This window comes from Dendrobium catenatum, unplaced genomic scaffold, assembly GCF_001605985.2.
Source record: "Dendrobium catenatum unplaced genomic scaffold, ASM160598v2 fragScaff_scaffold_1338, whole genome shotgun sequence".
NCBI lineage: Eukaryota > Viridiplantae > Streptophyta > Magnoliopsida > Asparagales > Orchidaceae > Dendrobium > Dendrobium catenatum.
In genome coordinates this window covers 1,714,090-1,729,138 of record NW_021319800.1, presented here as the reverse complement: position 1 = coordinate 1,729,138, position 15,049 = coordinate 1,714,090, and the positions used below count along the sequence as shown (strand labels likewise).

At 39.0% G+C, this 15,049-nt stretch overlaps 2 protein-coding genes across 3 annotated transcripts in view; one reads left to right on the top strand and one right to left on the bottom strand.

Annotated features, from left to right (window-relative positions):
• The first annotated feature begins 4,323 nt into the window (after positions 1 to 4,323).
• Positions 4,324 to 5,126, top strand: LOC110116432 (transcription factor MYC2-like). Its single transcript, XM_020849995.1, has 2 exons — positions 4,324 to 4,374; positions 4,650 to 5,126. The coding sequence occupies exons 1-2, from the start codon at positions 4,324 to 4,326 to the stop codon at positions 5,124 to 5,126; spliced, it is 528 nt and encodes a 175-aa protein (XP_020705654.1).
• A 668-nt stretch (positions 5,127 to 5,794) lies between these two features.
• The window catches only part of LOC110116446 (peroxisomal (S)-2-hydroxy-acid oxidase), a 25,840-nt gene continuing 16,585 nt past the window's right edge, over positions 5,795 to 15,049 (bottom strand). For both annotated transcript variants that reach the window (XM_020850015.2, XM_028699556.1), the window contains 4 exons: positions 7,764 to 7,833; positions 7,565 to 7,665; positions 6,960 to 7,064; positions 5,795 to 6,054 (listed from right to left, as the gene is read on the bottom strand). In XM_020850015.2, coding sequence (XP_020705674.1) covers positions 5,869 to 6,054; positions 6,960 to 7,064; positions 7,565 to 7,665; positions 7,764 to 7,833 — 462 coding nt within the window. In that variant the 3' untranslated portion in view covers positions 5,795 to 5,868. The remainder of the gene's footprint in view (positions 6,055 to 6,959; positions 7,065 to 7,564; positions 7,666 to 7,763; positions 7,834 to 15,049) is intronic.

Sequence of the window (15,049 nt, the reverse complement as noted above, 5' to 3'; positions counted from 1 at the left end):
TAATGTTGGTTTAGACCATTATTTTTTTTCATAATTTTAAGAGATTTTTTTATTAAAAAGTATTTTTATAAAGAAATAAAAAGTAGTCTCCCAAATGAAGTTTAAGTTTTTTTTTTTGATTTTTTTATTGCTTCTTAAAATAATTTTTTAGTAGAAAAAATTTTTAAAAATTATTTCATTTAAATGAAGTTAAATAGAAATGATTAATCTCCCTTATTTGGTTATATCAAATAAGCCGCAATTGGCATTTCCTGTAATTATCAATCTTTAGTTCTCATCCTATGCTAACTTCCTTAGGATTCTTTGATATTTTTTCTTAATGTGCGATTGAGAAATGAAACGAAGGTTTCTCCAATCTTTATTTGATCGAGAAATTGTGGCTTTATCTTTATATGATATTTAGTAATTAGAGAGGAATTTCTCTAATTAGATATTTGATTTTTGAGAAGAGAATCTTATAGTTTTTGTTATTTATCTTTGATACATCCTCAAAAAATTATCTTGATATGTCATGAATCTCGAGGCAAAATCAAGTTGGAAATTTCTGATATTAAAATTGGGATCATCCGAACTCTAATTTCAGCCAACTTACATTCAAACAAAATCTCTTGAAAATATGAACTCAATAACACTAAATTCAAATCAATTCGAGCCCAAATGAGTCCAAATCAAGGGTTAGAAGTGCTGTTGAAAGGTTCGAACCACAATTTGGATTACTAAACGATTTCCAAACCTGACATGCTTATAGTCGAATCAAGTGGCTCGACGAGACGCATCCAACGAGCTAAATTTCATTAAATTCTGACATCACTAAGACATTCAATTGTCCATCAAACAGTCCACGATCAAGGGATTCAACATCGGCCATCCATCGAAACCACTCTTCATTTGCTCTAGATCTTCTATTTATTTAAGGGTCATGTCACTCTAAGAAATCTAGAATTAGAGCCTCATTTTCTCTTGAAAAGGGACCCCTAAGCCAAAGGATTCAAAAGAGAGATCGAAGATTGCTCTTGCCTCCTCGCCTCATCGTCTGGAGTTTCGTCGAACCACCACTTCAGGCCCTGAGTCTTGTCGGACCACCACCTGAGGTCCTGAGCTCTGCCGGACCACCACTTGAGGCCCTTAGTCTCACCAGACCATCACCTGAGGCCCTAAGCTCCGCCAAACCACCACTTAAGGCCCTGATCGGTCCATCGCTTGTAGCCCTGAGCTCCGTCGAACCACCACTTGAGGCCCGGAGTTTCTCCATACCAACACTTGACGCCTTAAATCCGCCGAACCGCAAGCCTGGACTTCTACCAGACCACCACCTGACGCCCAGAGTTCCGCAAGACCATCACCTGACGCCCAGAGTTCCTCCAGATCACCACCAGACACCCTGAGTTTTGACAGACCATCACCTGCACTCGGTGTTCTGCCAAACCACTACATGACGCCCGAATTTCCAAGTAACGTCGGACTTCCGACGAATCACTAAGTGATGTTAGACCTTCATCCCCATTTGTCGTTAGATTTTAACCATTCAGTTGACATTTGTAATCTGATCGTCCTTAAGGATGAGTCAGCCCACTGTAATCTACTCGAATTTTGGTGGAATTATTTTCAACTGGGCCAGACCCCTTGGTTTTTTCTTTTTTCAGGATTTTCCACATAAAAAATCTCTTGTTCTCTGTGTGTGAGCTGGATATCCATACAACACTAAGACGTGTGATTATAACTCTATCGCCGCGTATATTGTAGCTCGCAACAATCTTAAATTTAGTCATGCATTTGGCCCTGGATTTATCTAGGCTTTATCAACTCGTAAAAGAAAATCACTATTTTGATTAATTAATTTTTTCGATGTTTGTTTTTATTTCTCTTAGATTAATCTATCTGATTTTTTTTTTTGCATCATTAAAATTTTATGTTATTACTATCAAACATATGTTTTAGATTTCGTTTGAGATTAGTTTTTACTATTCATGAAGCAATATTTTAGTGCAAAAATTTTTAATTCAAAAAAGTTTTGTATTAAGAAATTGTTTCATAAAGCAGTAAGAAAGCTGTCTTGAATTCAACCTTAAGGCATCTCCAACCGAACATTATACTCTTGTTTGACATCCTCAAACTTCTCTAATCGAATGACAAAAGGAGTGCATTCTCCCATTCGTGAATAGTGTGTCGTCAATATTTGCGTTGTATTATTCACAAAAGCATTTTTTCGGAAATATAGAAAGCGGAAGGGAGAAAAGCTAGCACGTGTGGTTGATATACATAGATTTTTATTTGGTTAAGAAATAGAGTTCAATTGGAAATGAATTATTGCATTTTAAATTATTATTGTATTTTTGAGTGGAAAATAAATTTTTTCGCTCAGAGATATCTTAGAAATTCAATGTGAGCAATGATTTCAAGATATGAAGTAGGGGTGGAAAAACTGGTAGACGGGTTGGGTTCGGGTCAAATTCGAGTTGACTGGGTCTAAACGTGTCAACCTGAACCGTTTTTTGCAAAAAGGTCAGGTATTTCAACACAAACCCTAGCCACACAGATTACCGGGTTGACCCGACCCGCAGACCCGTTTAGTAAAAAAAAGGGGCGAGTGCAACGGACGACAGGAGATTGGGTGAGCGGTAGCTGCGGTACAAATCCACCTTCTCATTCACCTTCCTCACCGACGTCACCACCGCATACTCTGTAGCCATATACCCGAATGACCCCGCCACCACCGACGCGCTCCTGCTCGCGTCCCCCCGCTAGAATCCGGCCGAGCCTAAAATCACCAATCTTGGCATGAAATTCCTCGCTAGATAACGTGCAGGAAAGGGATTTAGAAAAGCTCGCCTGAAATTCCTTAGTGTTGGAGAAGTTATTGCCTTTTTCGTTGAACATTCTGAGGCTGCCGGTCAAAGAAGGGATTTTTCCCATGAATTGATTGTTTCGAAGAACTAATAGCGTCAGATTCCATGACAGTTTATCAGATTTCACGACGGAGAGATTCGACGCAGACCAAATTTCTCATGCTATTCAGCTATGGAACGCCTTCTACCTGACGGACGCCGGCGGCCACCTGTCCGGCCGAAAGACGATAGAGCATAGAAGCTGTCATTGAACGCATTGCCCACAACAGATCGACGGTGGAGTGCGAGGCAGAGAAAAAAAAAATGATTAAGGCGGGCTATTACGCAAAACCGGCAGTCAGATAATTTTTTAGCCTTCTCAGATTTCGGGTCAAAGTCGGGTTAATGGGTCAAAGTCGGGTTAGCAGGTCAACGCTAACTTGATCCAATTTTTCAAATGGGTCAAAAATTATAACTCGAATTTATATTTGCTCGTATTTGATTTGTTTATGTTTATGAAGCTGTTCATTATTAAGCTTTATACAAATAGTATATTTTAAAAATTAAATTGAGCTTAAAATTTTTATTTCATTTTAATAGAACTTGTAAATATTTAATTTAATTTTTTTAATTCATTTAAATTTTTTTCTTCCATACAAATATAAGATTATGCTATTAGAAACAATAAGGGCACATGGCTGCCTCACAGAAGTATGTTTGTTGTTAAGGTTTCATTTGAAATGATTTTTTTATTGCCGATTAAAATAATCTAAAAATTTGATTCAAAGGTGTTTTGATATATTGATAAACATAAATCAGAATTAATAAATTTACATACAGAAATTCTTAGGAATCAATTGAAATATATTTCATTTTAAGATTTTATTTTTTTATGAATCTTAATCCAGAATTAAATCGAATAAGTTAATTAAGTATTTAATGTATGATATAATATGCATAGTCTTAATCAAGCTTTATTATGAGCATCATATTAACCTTTAATCAAGCTTTTCATCGAGCATTTATCGAACTTCTTTACGATCCTATTGGCGAGCTTGAAATGATATTTTTTATAATCATAAAAGAGTTGAGCAACAAGATGTTTAAGCATGTTCATTTAACAATCGTGTATTTATAAAAAGGTTCAACTGTTCAAGTTAATTTAATAAATTAATTAAACAAACATGAATGAATCCTTATCGAACTAAACGACAAATAGTTTGTCAAATGATTGATTCATTTGTAGACCTAAGTTACTTATTAATTATCTTTATTTTTAAGAATAGATGTTAATATTTTAGAATAAACATGATACATCTTTATAAGAGCATTTGGATGTTTTTAATGAGTTGTTTTTGGATCTAGTAAATTTAGAAGTGAAGACATAATGCCTGTTATATTCTTTATCATTCATTTATGAATATATATATATATATCCAGAGGCGGAACCAGTCATAATTTTCAGAAGGGGCAAACTTATAAGCAACTGTTCGCATATATGTCGAGGGTCCAAGGGGGCAGCAACCCCTGGTGGGGTTCAACCTGCCTGGTCAGGTCGCGGGGTAAATGGGTAGCGCCCCTGCGAGAGTTTCCGGGGGCATCGCCCCCGGAACAAATTTTGATTTACTATTTCTCTTTGTATTTGGTTCATCATTCCCTAACAATAATACATCTACACAATGTAATTAATTATATTGGGGGCAATTGCCTAAAAACCATAGTATTTTAATATTTTTAGGGGGGGGGGGGCAATTGACTAAAAACCCTTGTAATAAATACTAAAAATCATCTAAATAAGAGTATAAAAAAAAAATTTTTTTTGAGGGGAGCAATTGCCCTTCGCTCCTCGGCGACGCCATTTCTTATATCAACGAGTTGAGATCGAAGTTACAATCACTGGAGAGTGACAAAGAGGGGCTGCAGTCTCAGCTCGAGTCACTAAAAGAGGAGAGCGACGCGGGACCTTCACGGCCCCTGCCGCCTCTCCTAGCGGCGACGGCGGAGCATGAGCTTAAGTTGATGAATGGCTACGGGCGGACCGCTGGCGTGGAGATCGAAGTGAAGCTTCTTGGCGTGGAGGCGATGATACGCATACAGTGCCAGCGCAGGAACCACCCGGCGGCGAGGCTGATGGCGACGCTCAAGGACTTGGATCTCGAGCTATACTACGCAAGCGTCTCGGTCGTGAAGGACCTCATGATCCTGCAAGCAACGGTCAAGATGTCGAGCTGCGGGTACACACAGGAGCAGCTCAGCTCCATGCTCTTCTCCCGCGTTGCCGATCCAATACCCCGGCGCTAGGTATAGATAAATGTCTTGTGCCACCTTCATCAAAACCGTTTCTTTTTTCTTGTTTTTGGTTTTTTAAGCCGAGTGTTGTATCATCATCTGTTTTTGTGTAGGTTATATGGATTCCAAAATTTCTACAATAATTTTTAAAACTTTCATCGATACATCCATAATATAATTAATAATTATTATGTAAGCCTTCAGTGATGCATGTATCAAAACTTCATGATAATGTCACTTGAATATTGCAATATCTACATAAGCATAATAAAATTCAATGTATATATATATATATATATATATATATTTAAATTTTTTTATTTTCTTTTTGAGTTTCAACAACAACAAAAAATCATCTTTTATGAGTTTCTCTTCAAAACTTATCTATTCATATATATTTAAGATATTTGTTCAATACGAAAATAATATTTATTCTACTGCCACAAATATTCTAGCACATAACAAGAACAAAAAACACTTAATAAAATGTTGTTTAGAAAACTTCCAACAAAAATGCTTTCACAAATTTTAGTAATTTCAGTTAAATATTTTCATTTAGCTATGTCCTTATTAAGATAAACTTATCATATTATAATGATATCAAAATCATAATTCATAATAAAGTTTATTAAAATCATTCAACAACATCTAACTGTCACAGTATTTAAAAAAAAAAAAAAAAAAGCAATCAAATGTTTTACATGACAACACAATAAATAATAGTATTTCCAAAAAAAATAAAAAAAATTTATAATTATAACCTGGAAGTGGCACGATTCATGTCGGACGGTGTGATGACATGACTGCGGGTAATTTGCTTGAGAGATGTGCAGCCACTGAGAGCCATAGACAGCTCAAACTCATCTCTAAGCATCTGCAGCATCTTTCTTACTCCAGCTTCTCCATCCACTGCTAATGAGAACACCACAGGCCTTCCAACCTGAGCTCATGCAATGATTTGTATTAGTATTAGCGAAGAGCTTAGGGTGGGCAATTGCCTGTCTACCTTGAAGTTTTTTTTCTTAGAAGAATAAATATTTTAATTATTTAAACCACCTTCAATAAATACAGTTACTGAAATTCTAAGAAAAAAGTTTCTTTCCTATTTCATATATAAAATTATGCATTTCACAATTCTATCTTTCCCACATTTTTACTTTCGCCCCTGATACTTGCTGAAATTTATAGGAAATTGAATCTCTTGCTATGAAAACAAAATAACTCTTGGGGATAGTGCAAAATGCCATTTTAATTTAAGATGAAAGTAATCTCCTAGCCGATCTCACGTAGTGAGATAAAGACATGATGTTGTATGAAGGTAATCTCCTAAGCTTTATCTTTTGTATGCTATTTTACATGATCATGAAATACAAGATCACATCATTGATAGTTTGAATTAACTTGAAAAAGAATTGTGGATCAAGTTTTTTAGAATTTAGCCCTTTATCAAGCCTATAAAGAAAAAAAAAAGATGAATGGAAGATATATAAAAGCCCTCTTGTAAGTCTAGTTTAATCATGTATTTCAACAATAAAATCACCAAAAATATTCTAAATATCAGCAACAAGCTATATACTTAATTTCATGTCATTCGAAGGACTCCATACATGAAAAATCAGAATTATCATCCTATACGATCAAAATCAACTACAGAGAAAATTTTAATAATGATTTTAGGAGTTCTGGGGATGACAAATCTAAAATTTAATGATTATGAGAGAATGGAGAGGTTTAGTCAAATACTTCTAAGTTCATAATATAGAAATTTGAATGACGGGGAAAAATTATTCTCTTTGTAGGAGGAGAAAAAACCATCCCTTACAGTTTAAAGCAGTAGCCACTTACAAAAACACCAGAGGCTCCCAGAGCTAATGCTTTGAAGACATCAGTTCCACGTCGAATTCCGCTGTCCAAAAATACAGGAACTCGGCCTTCTACAGCCTTGACAACCTGAATTTTACAGGAGAGAGATTGTTCATGGTGAGCTTATCTCATCTGTAATGCTCTTTGATTTTGAATATTAGTTACCAATATTGGTGACAGAGTGTAACGGTCAATTTTAGTGACATTGGGAAAACTTTACTGTAATCTATGGCTATGACTGTTGAAGACTTTAAATGGAAAAAAGTTAACTATTTATGAATAGTGCAAGGTCCGGAGAGAGATTGATGAAAACAATCTTTACCTCTGATTCTTTGAGTTAAATAATGTGACCTAATTTTGTTTTGTTTTTTAGCTTGCACTTTCTTAATGCTTTTGCTTAAATAAAGTAGATCCAAGACAATAACCATGCCGTTAGAACACTTGGTTGTTTTTTTCTTTTTTAAAAGCTGTACTAAAATTATATTTAGAACATTTTTTCAGGGTTATATTAGTGAGTAAAGTGACAACAAATTGAGAGGTATACAAGTACTGTTTCTACCCAAGTTGGAAAAATTTTATACGGTTACCTCTTCAAGAGCAGTGATAGTTGCTGGAACATAATCAAGCTGACGGGCACCATGGTTCGATACGATGATACCGGCTGCTCCATTTTGGATGGCAAGCCTTGCTGCATATATTAGGAGTTTGAGAACATCGTATGATATGAATGAATGTTACATTTGGCTTACAAAGTTTTTATAATTTATGAGAAAGACAATTTCTTACCATCTTCCTGAGTTAGAACTCCTTTAACAAGAATTGGCAAGGAAGTGATTGTCTGCAACCACTTGACATCCTGGTATCATTGTGAAAAAACAAAGGAACAATTTTGTAATAACATAAAGATAATCAGAGTAAAATTAAGGGGTTGTTTGGAATTGCTACTATATATTTGTTTTAAAAAAACATGATTGTGCTATGCTTTTTTTTTGTTTTTAAAAATAAATCAAATTATTTTAAAAAGCATTCAAAATAAACAAATATCACAACCAGCCTGTTGACCTCAACAGGAAAACAAAACAACACCACCTCAAATCACTTGCAGTTCAGCACCGGATGTCCTCTGCATGAGCAAATACGAGAAATTCTGTTCAAATTCTGCACGCCTCAGTGCCACGACGTGCTCCGGATGAGTTCGAACGTCTGACATCGTTCGACGCACGTCTCGATGCTGCTCCGCTCGTCCTGTTTCCCAAGATCTATGCTACGACCTCATCGTCAAGAAAAATCAAAGGAAAGATCTCAGGCATTACCTCTTCCATTCACAATTGAGCTCTCTACCTTCGGCTGACCGAAGCCCCAGACACTCCCCTGCTCTGTTCGAACCACAAGTGTCTCATCTTCACTTCCCTATAGCTCTTTATAGCAGTCGAACACTTCCCATCCGCAACTCCATGACCGATCAAATCGACCGACCCAAGCATCCTGACATTCGATCCCTCAACCAGCACACACCCCCTCTGCTCTCTATCAAACTTCCCAAGCTTCTGAACCTCCCTATCTTGTCAAGCGCAAACTAACCGTAGGTAACCAACGACCCACACCTATATATATATATATATAAAGAGATGACAAAAAAAAAAAAGAAAATAAAAAGAAAGAAAAATGAAAAAGAAAAGACGAAAGAAAATGAGAAAAAACAAAAAAAAATGAGGAAAAAAAAGAGAGGAAAAGAAATAAAAGAAGGAAAGAAGAAAAAAGGGGGGGAAATTAAAAAAAAAAAGAATTTTCATGTTTTTGTTGTCCTCGATCATCGTGTTGTCATTGCCATCATCGACCCAATCGTGAAGGTTTAACCCAAATTCTATCCTTGACGCTTGCAACATTGCAAGCAACCATCTATATGCGTTTTTCTTAGCGTGGTGGGAGGAAACTTATTGTGGTGCTTGCGACGAGGCACGTAAGCCTTATGCGAGCTTTTCTTAGCGTGGCGGCGCAAAAATTAAGTACCCTTGTACGTGCCTCGGTGCCTGCAAAGAAAGAATTATGTATTTTTAAACAGGTACCCTTGAAGACCCATGCACACCTTTCTTGGTATAGTAGGATTAAAGACTAAGACTACGGTTTTATTTGAGACCAATCGTGCACGTTTTTCTTGACATGGCGGGAAGTCTGACTCCCAATAACTTCCCCAAAATGGGGGATATGCCGGGATGCTGTCGAAATTCTGACTAATAGAGGAATTGATTTTAACAAGAATGCAATAAACAAAACTTGTAGAATGAACAACATGAACTAAACCCTAAACATTAAAATGCACAATTAAATTTAAAAATACAAATGTTAAATAACAAGTTCAAGTCACTCAAACAAATATGAATGAAAAAGTAGGGAACTTATGATAGATGAAATGCCTTAAAATTGATAGATGAAATTCCAGAAACTGCTTACTTAGAAGCAATGATCAAATAGTCAATGTACATCACTTACATCAGTAATTCCCTACAAACAGGAAAGATAGTTGTGCACTGAATGACGACTTGCCAGCCTACATTAGCAAAGAGTGTAATACATTTGACATTCAATGTTAACATACAAATGGACACAATAACTCGTCAACCAATAACTGCACATGCCCTCGCAATTAATGACAATAAAATATTTAGCATATGCATAAACTCCCTGCATATGAGCACACTAATTCGCGTGCAAATAACAATATTGGGGACTATTCTATAAGTGACATCAAAATAATGAATGCAAACACATGCAATGCTAGAAGACTTGTGCTGTACATAATGCTCCATCCACAAGCAAATATACATGCGGCAGCTGCCTATGTACAAAAATCCAGTATGTGATGAATGTAGAAATTTGTCAGCCAACATGCATGAAGAGATAGGTGATGAATGCAATGACCTGATAATCAAGATGTGTGCCAGGAGTCTAGAATATATAGTTCACATGCTGTTTCATGGTCGCAAAGATAGTCACGATAGTCACCTTGCGGACAATTTGCAAAAGACAGTGGCACAATGATTCACACACAGTCACATATGAAGAATGCAACATGACTGGAGATGAAGAAGTGAAGGTTATAGTGAAGATAACCTGCTTACCACCAGCAATTGTTAGCTGGTAAACAAGTGTATTGGCACGCTTATGAACAACGACAGTGGATGTAGCAGCTTTCCAGCTAACATTTATAGACGAATATACTCTTTACATGACACCTATAAGCAGTGATGATAGATGTGTTGCAAGTATGGTAGATCCCTTGCAAGCAGAGCCAGTCAACATGTAACGAATGCAACAATCTCCCTACGATCGATGACATCTATCTGGCAGATGCATGTAGCAGTTCCCAGGAATATTGGAAGGCATGCAAGCAAATGTAGCAACTCGCCAGTCCACATACAAGGAGAAACCAGTGATGAATGTAGCTCAATTGGTAGCCTATATTAATAAGCTGACACACAATGATGGCTCGCAAATGATAATATTCCTTACAAATGTTCACTACGCTGATAGTGTATATGGTGCAAGGATGTTAAGTCCCTCGTGAACAAAGATAATATTTGCAAGAAGAGACTAAAGATCGCAACGAATATAGGAGGATTACAGCAGATGCAAGCATAAATGAACTACTGTGGAAAACTCTTGCAGTTAACAACCACGCTGAGAAGAAACGCACCCATTGTACATTGGACCTGGAAGTTTTGTCGATCAAGTGCAATTAAGTCCTCCAATTGACAACTCTAGAGAACCTGATAGTGATAGTTGGGATAAAAGACGTAAGAAGAATGCATGCCAATGTATTATTAGAGTAAGGCCCAAACTGTGACACTAAGCATGCAAAATTGAATGATTTTTTAGAGTCAAAGAATGAGCAGCATAAGAAAAAAAAAATGTCACATTCTATCATCTCTTCAGAAATACTGAGGTTTCAGGAGAAATATTGTATTATTTGAATAAAGGACAGATACACGGAGATCAAGCTTCACAACCTAATGTCCTACACGTGCATCACAAAATGTTGTAGCTGTAGATTGGAGAAAGCTGCTCTTAGATGCCATGTCGAGGACTCTAGGAGAAGCTTCCACATCCCATATACATATCAGATGCTAAAATGTCATTAACATACTGAAAACTATCCTATGTTTTGTCATGTTCATGCTTCGAGGAGAATGCATTGTGGCGAATTGAAAATGAGGAGAGCTAATAGTGCCTCAGCCGAGCCTTTGGTCTCATTAGATTCTGATACCTCATCTATAACAAAATGACCTTATGCAAACTTGGATGTCCTCGTCTGGTCTAATTAAAAGTTAGATGATTCATGGATAAGATCTCTCGAAAAACGAGAAGATGAAGCTTGCATCAAAATAATGAAGCATCTCATGGTTATTCAGAATACAATGCTACAATTCACCTGTACGCAAAAGCAGAGAATCAGTAGTAAAAACCATGGGCCACTGAAGAGCAACGTCGCGCCACCAGATCTGCAACACTCGTATAAGCAGACAGAAGGCGTCTACAAGCTTTTAAATATAAAGTTGTGTGCCTTCAAACGATAGTTGCCCGCACAATTGATTAGTGCCAAATATTTTAAAATGCCCTCGTACATGAATTACAACAGGCATAATAATTCATGCAAAACACCCCGCTCATGCATTAAAACGTGCATTTATATGCATCCCATAATATGTGTGCATTTGTGATATACATAAGGCTTCATTCCAGCATGACATTTAACATTGAAATCAAAATTCAAAATGATCACATGTGTGCATTTATAGGATGCAATTGTTTTCATTCAAGTGTGTCATTTGACATTACAATTACATTTAAAAGTGGCTTAAATACATTTGTAGGATTCAGAGGGTTTCATTCAAGGATGTGTTACGCCGGCCCAGTAGGGACCGGCTGGACCGGTCCAGGTCTACACCCGGCGATAGAAAACAGGAGAGAGAGGGGGAGCGCGGAAATCCAAGGGGGGGGGGGAAGAGGGGGGTATCTTGAATTTGAATTTTTTATTTGAGATCTAGGTTTTCTTGCTTTAGGCTCTTGGTGTTGCCGGAGATTTGGAGAGTTGTTCTTCCTCTCGAATTGAAGAACAATTGTATCTTTGCTGATTTTATTCATCTACTAGTGAAATACAAGTCTTTATTTGAGTTTCTCTCAGTTTTCTGGCTTTTTCTCGCTGTCTTCCCTGTGATTGGCTGCTGTCCACTGCTGAAAACAGCAGTTTTCCTGCTGTTTTTTACTCCGATTGTGATTAGGTTTGCTTGCGGACTCAAGTATTCCTTAGGGTTACTTTCAAACTCAAGTATTTCCTATCAAATTGGTATAAGAGCGTTGTCTTGGGACCATCGGCGGCTGAAATTCAGAAATTTCAGCAAGGAACCTTCTTCCGCAAGAGAACTTCTCAGCAACCTTGGGAGAGAAGATGGCCAGAATGAAAGTAGAAGTTCTGGAGGGTGAAATCGGCCAACTAAAGACCGATTTGGAAGAAAGAACCGCTGAATTTCAAAATCAATTCGCTTCCATCCATGAAAAGATGGATGGAAGGTTCACTGCATTAGAAGAAATGATGAAGAAGATGTTAGAGGGCAAACAAAATCCGACGACATCGGAAGCAAGAGAAGCCACCGGCAACAATGGGAGATGTGGGAACCCGAACCCATTGAAGGGGAGGGAGACTACGGAAGTGGAGATCCTTGATGGGAATGACGGAATTCCTCCACTAGAACCGCTTTCTAGGGAGAAGATAAGCATGGGCTATGAGAGAAGGGGTGCTGAATTTTTTGGGAGAAGGGGATGAGTTCTACAGTCGAGGTGTTGCGGAGAGGAGAAGAGAAGAGTATGAGGAGGGGCAGGGGTACGATCGGCGGAGGGAAGGTCGTGACCACTGGGGGGCTTTTCCCTCTCGGGGAATGGGAGGTTATGGAGGAGTTAGGGGAAACGGGAGAGATCCGAGGGTGATGAAATTGAAGATGTCCATCTTTGAGGGCGAAGACGCACATGGCTGGATCTATAAGGTAGAGCGGTACTTTGCGGTCAATGGGTTGACAGAGTATGAGAAATTGGCAGCTGCAAGATTGTGTTAGGAAGGGAAAGCATTAGCGTGGTACTAATGACGGGACATGAGGAGGCCCATTCAAAACTGGAGAGAGTAAAATGACTGTCTTCTGGAACGTTTTCGAACCAGTAGGGGAGGAGACTTCTACGAGCAGTTCTTTGCCTTGACTTAGGAGGAGACGGTAGCAGATTACCGTGACAGGTTTGAGTACCTCGCGAGCAGGTTGGATCGTCTTTCTGAGACCGCGCTGGAGGGGAACTTCATGAAGGGGCTTAAATCGAAGATCAGAGCAGCTGTCAGGGTGATGAGACCACGCGACTTGGGGAAGGCCATGGAGTTGGCATAGCTGGTGGAGGACCAGAAGCACCTGGAGAGGGGAGCTCGTAGCTGTAGCTTTGGGGGATCCTACAGGTGAAGACTACCTTCCTAGCCCCCAAGGGAGCTGCACATGGAGAACCACGAGAAGCACCAAAGGAGAGGACAGGAGGAGGGGGGCTTGGAGGAAATTTTAAGAAGCTGAAGAAGAAGGAAATCTAGGAGAAACGGGCTAAGGGATTGTGCTTCAGGTGCGACAAGAAGTACATGCCAAGACATAGATGTAAGAACCGAACTCTTCAGATTTTCACCATCTGTGATGACGAGGAAACTGAAGAGGGAGGTGAGAGCGGGATAGTGGAGGAAGAAGAAGAGAAGCTACATCTGGATGTAGCTGAGGTTTCTCTAAACTCTGTGGTGGGATTCACACCAAATCACATCATGAAGGTGAGGGGAGAAATAGGGGATCAGGAGGTGGTGGTGCTGATCGACAGTGGGGCCACACACAATTTCATCTCTAACAAGATTATATCTTTTATGAGTGAAATTAGTGGACACGGGAGGATATGGAGTGATGATGGGAACGGGGAAGGTGGAGATGGGGAGAGGAATTTGCAGGAGAGTGGTACTGTCTATTCAAGGGATCTAGGTGATGGAGAATTTTCTTCCCTTAGAGTTGGGGAGTATCGACGTCATCCTGGGGATGAAATGGCTTCAGACTTTGGGGGAGACCAAACTCATTGGGGTGCTCTGAGGATAGAACCGAAGGTGGAAGGACAGAGGATGATGATCCAGGGTGATGCGGGGCTATCTAAGGCAGGAGTATCTCTCAAATCCATGATCAGATCCATACAGGAGGTGGGAGGTGGATATTTAGTGGAGCTGCAATGCTTGGATAGGGTCAGTGTGGGGGAAGAGGGAGACATTCCACCGATGGTGCAACCACTCATACAGCAGTTCAAAGAGGTGCTACAGCCACCATAAGACTTGCTACCTCCCAGAGAGCAGGAACACGCCATCCTTCTGAAGGACGGATTATCACCGATTAGTGTTCGACCTTACCACTACCTCCAGATTCAGAATGATAAAATTGAGAAGCTGATCAGGGAGAGGTTGGAGGCGGGGATTGTCAGACCCAGTGTGAGTCCTTTCTCCAGTCCTGTCTTACTAGTCAAAAAGAATGATGGGAGCTGGAGGTTTTGCGTGGATTACAGGGCGCTAAACAAGGAAACAATACCAGATAAATTCCCCATTCTGGTGATCGATGAGTTACTATATGAGTTGAATGGAGCCGTAGTATTTTCCAAGATGGACCTGAAGTCTGGCTACCACCAAATCAAAATGGAGGAGGACATACAGAAGACAGCATTCAGAACGCATGAGGGGCACAATGAGTTTTTGGTGATGGCGTTTGGGCTCACTAACGCTCCGGCTACCTTTCAGTCCTTGATGAATAGAGTGTTCCGTCAGCATCTGAGGAAGTTTGTACTAGTCTTCTTTGATGACATCTTGGTATACAGTCGAACGGAGGAGGAACACTTGGAGCACTTGAAGGAGGTTCTTAGGATCCTACAAGCCCATCAGCTGAAGGCTAACCTAAAGAAGTGCAGTTTCACCCAGTCCAAGGTGGAATATTTGGGGCATGTGATATCTGAAGAGGGAGTGGCGACCGACCAGT

Excerpts from the sequence above, each read along its gene's own strand:
- LOC110116432 (XM_020849995.1), top strand. The coding sequence starts at position 4,324 with ATGTCGAGGGTCCAAGGGGGCAGCAACCCCTGGTGGGGTTCAACCTGC. Across the intron at positions 4,375-4,649 it reads GGTGGGGTTCAACCTGCCTG|GGGAGCAATTGCCCTTCGCT; the intron begins GTCAGGTCGCGG and ends ATTTTTTTTGAG.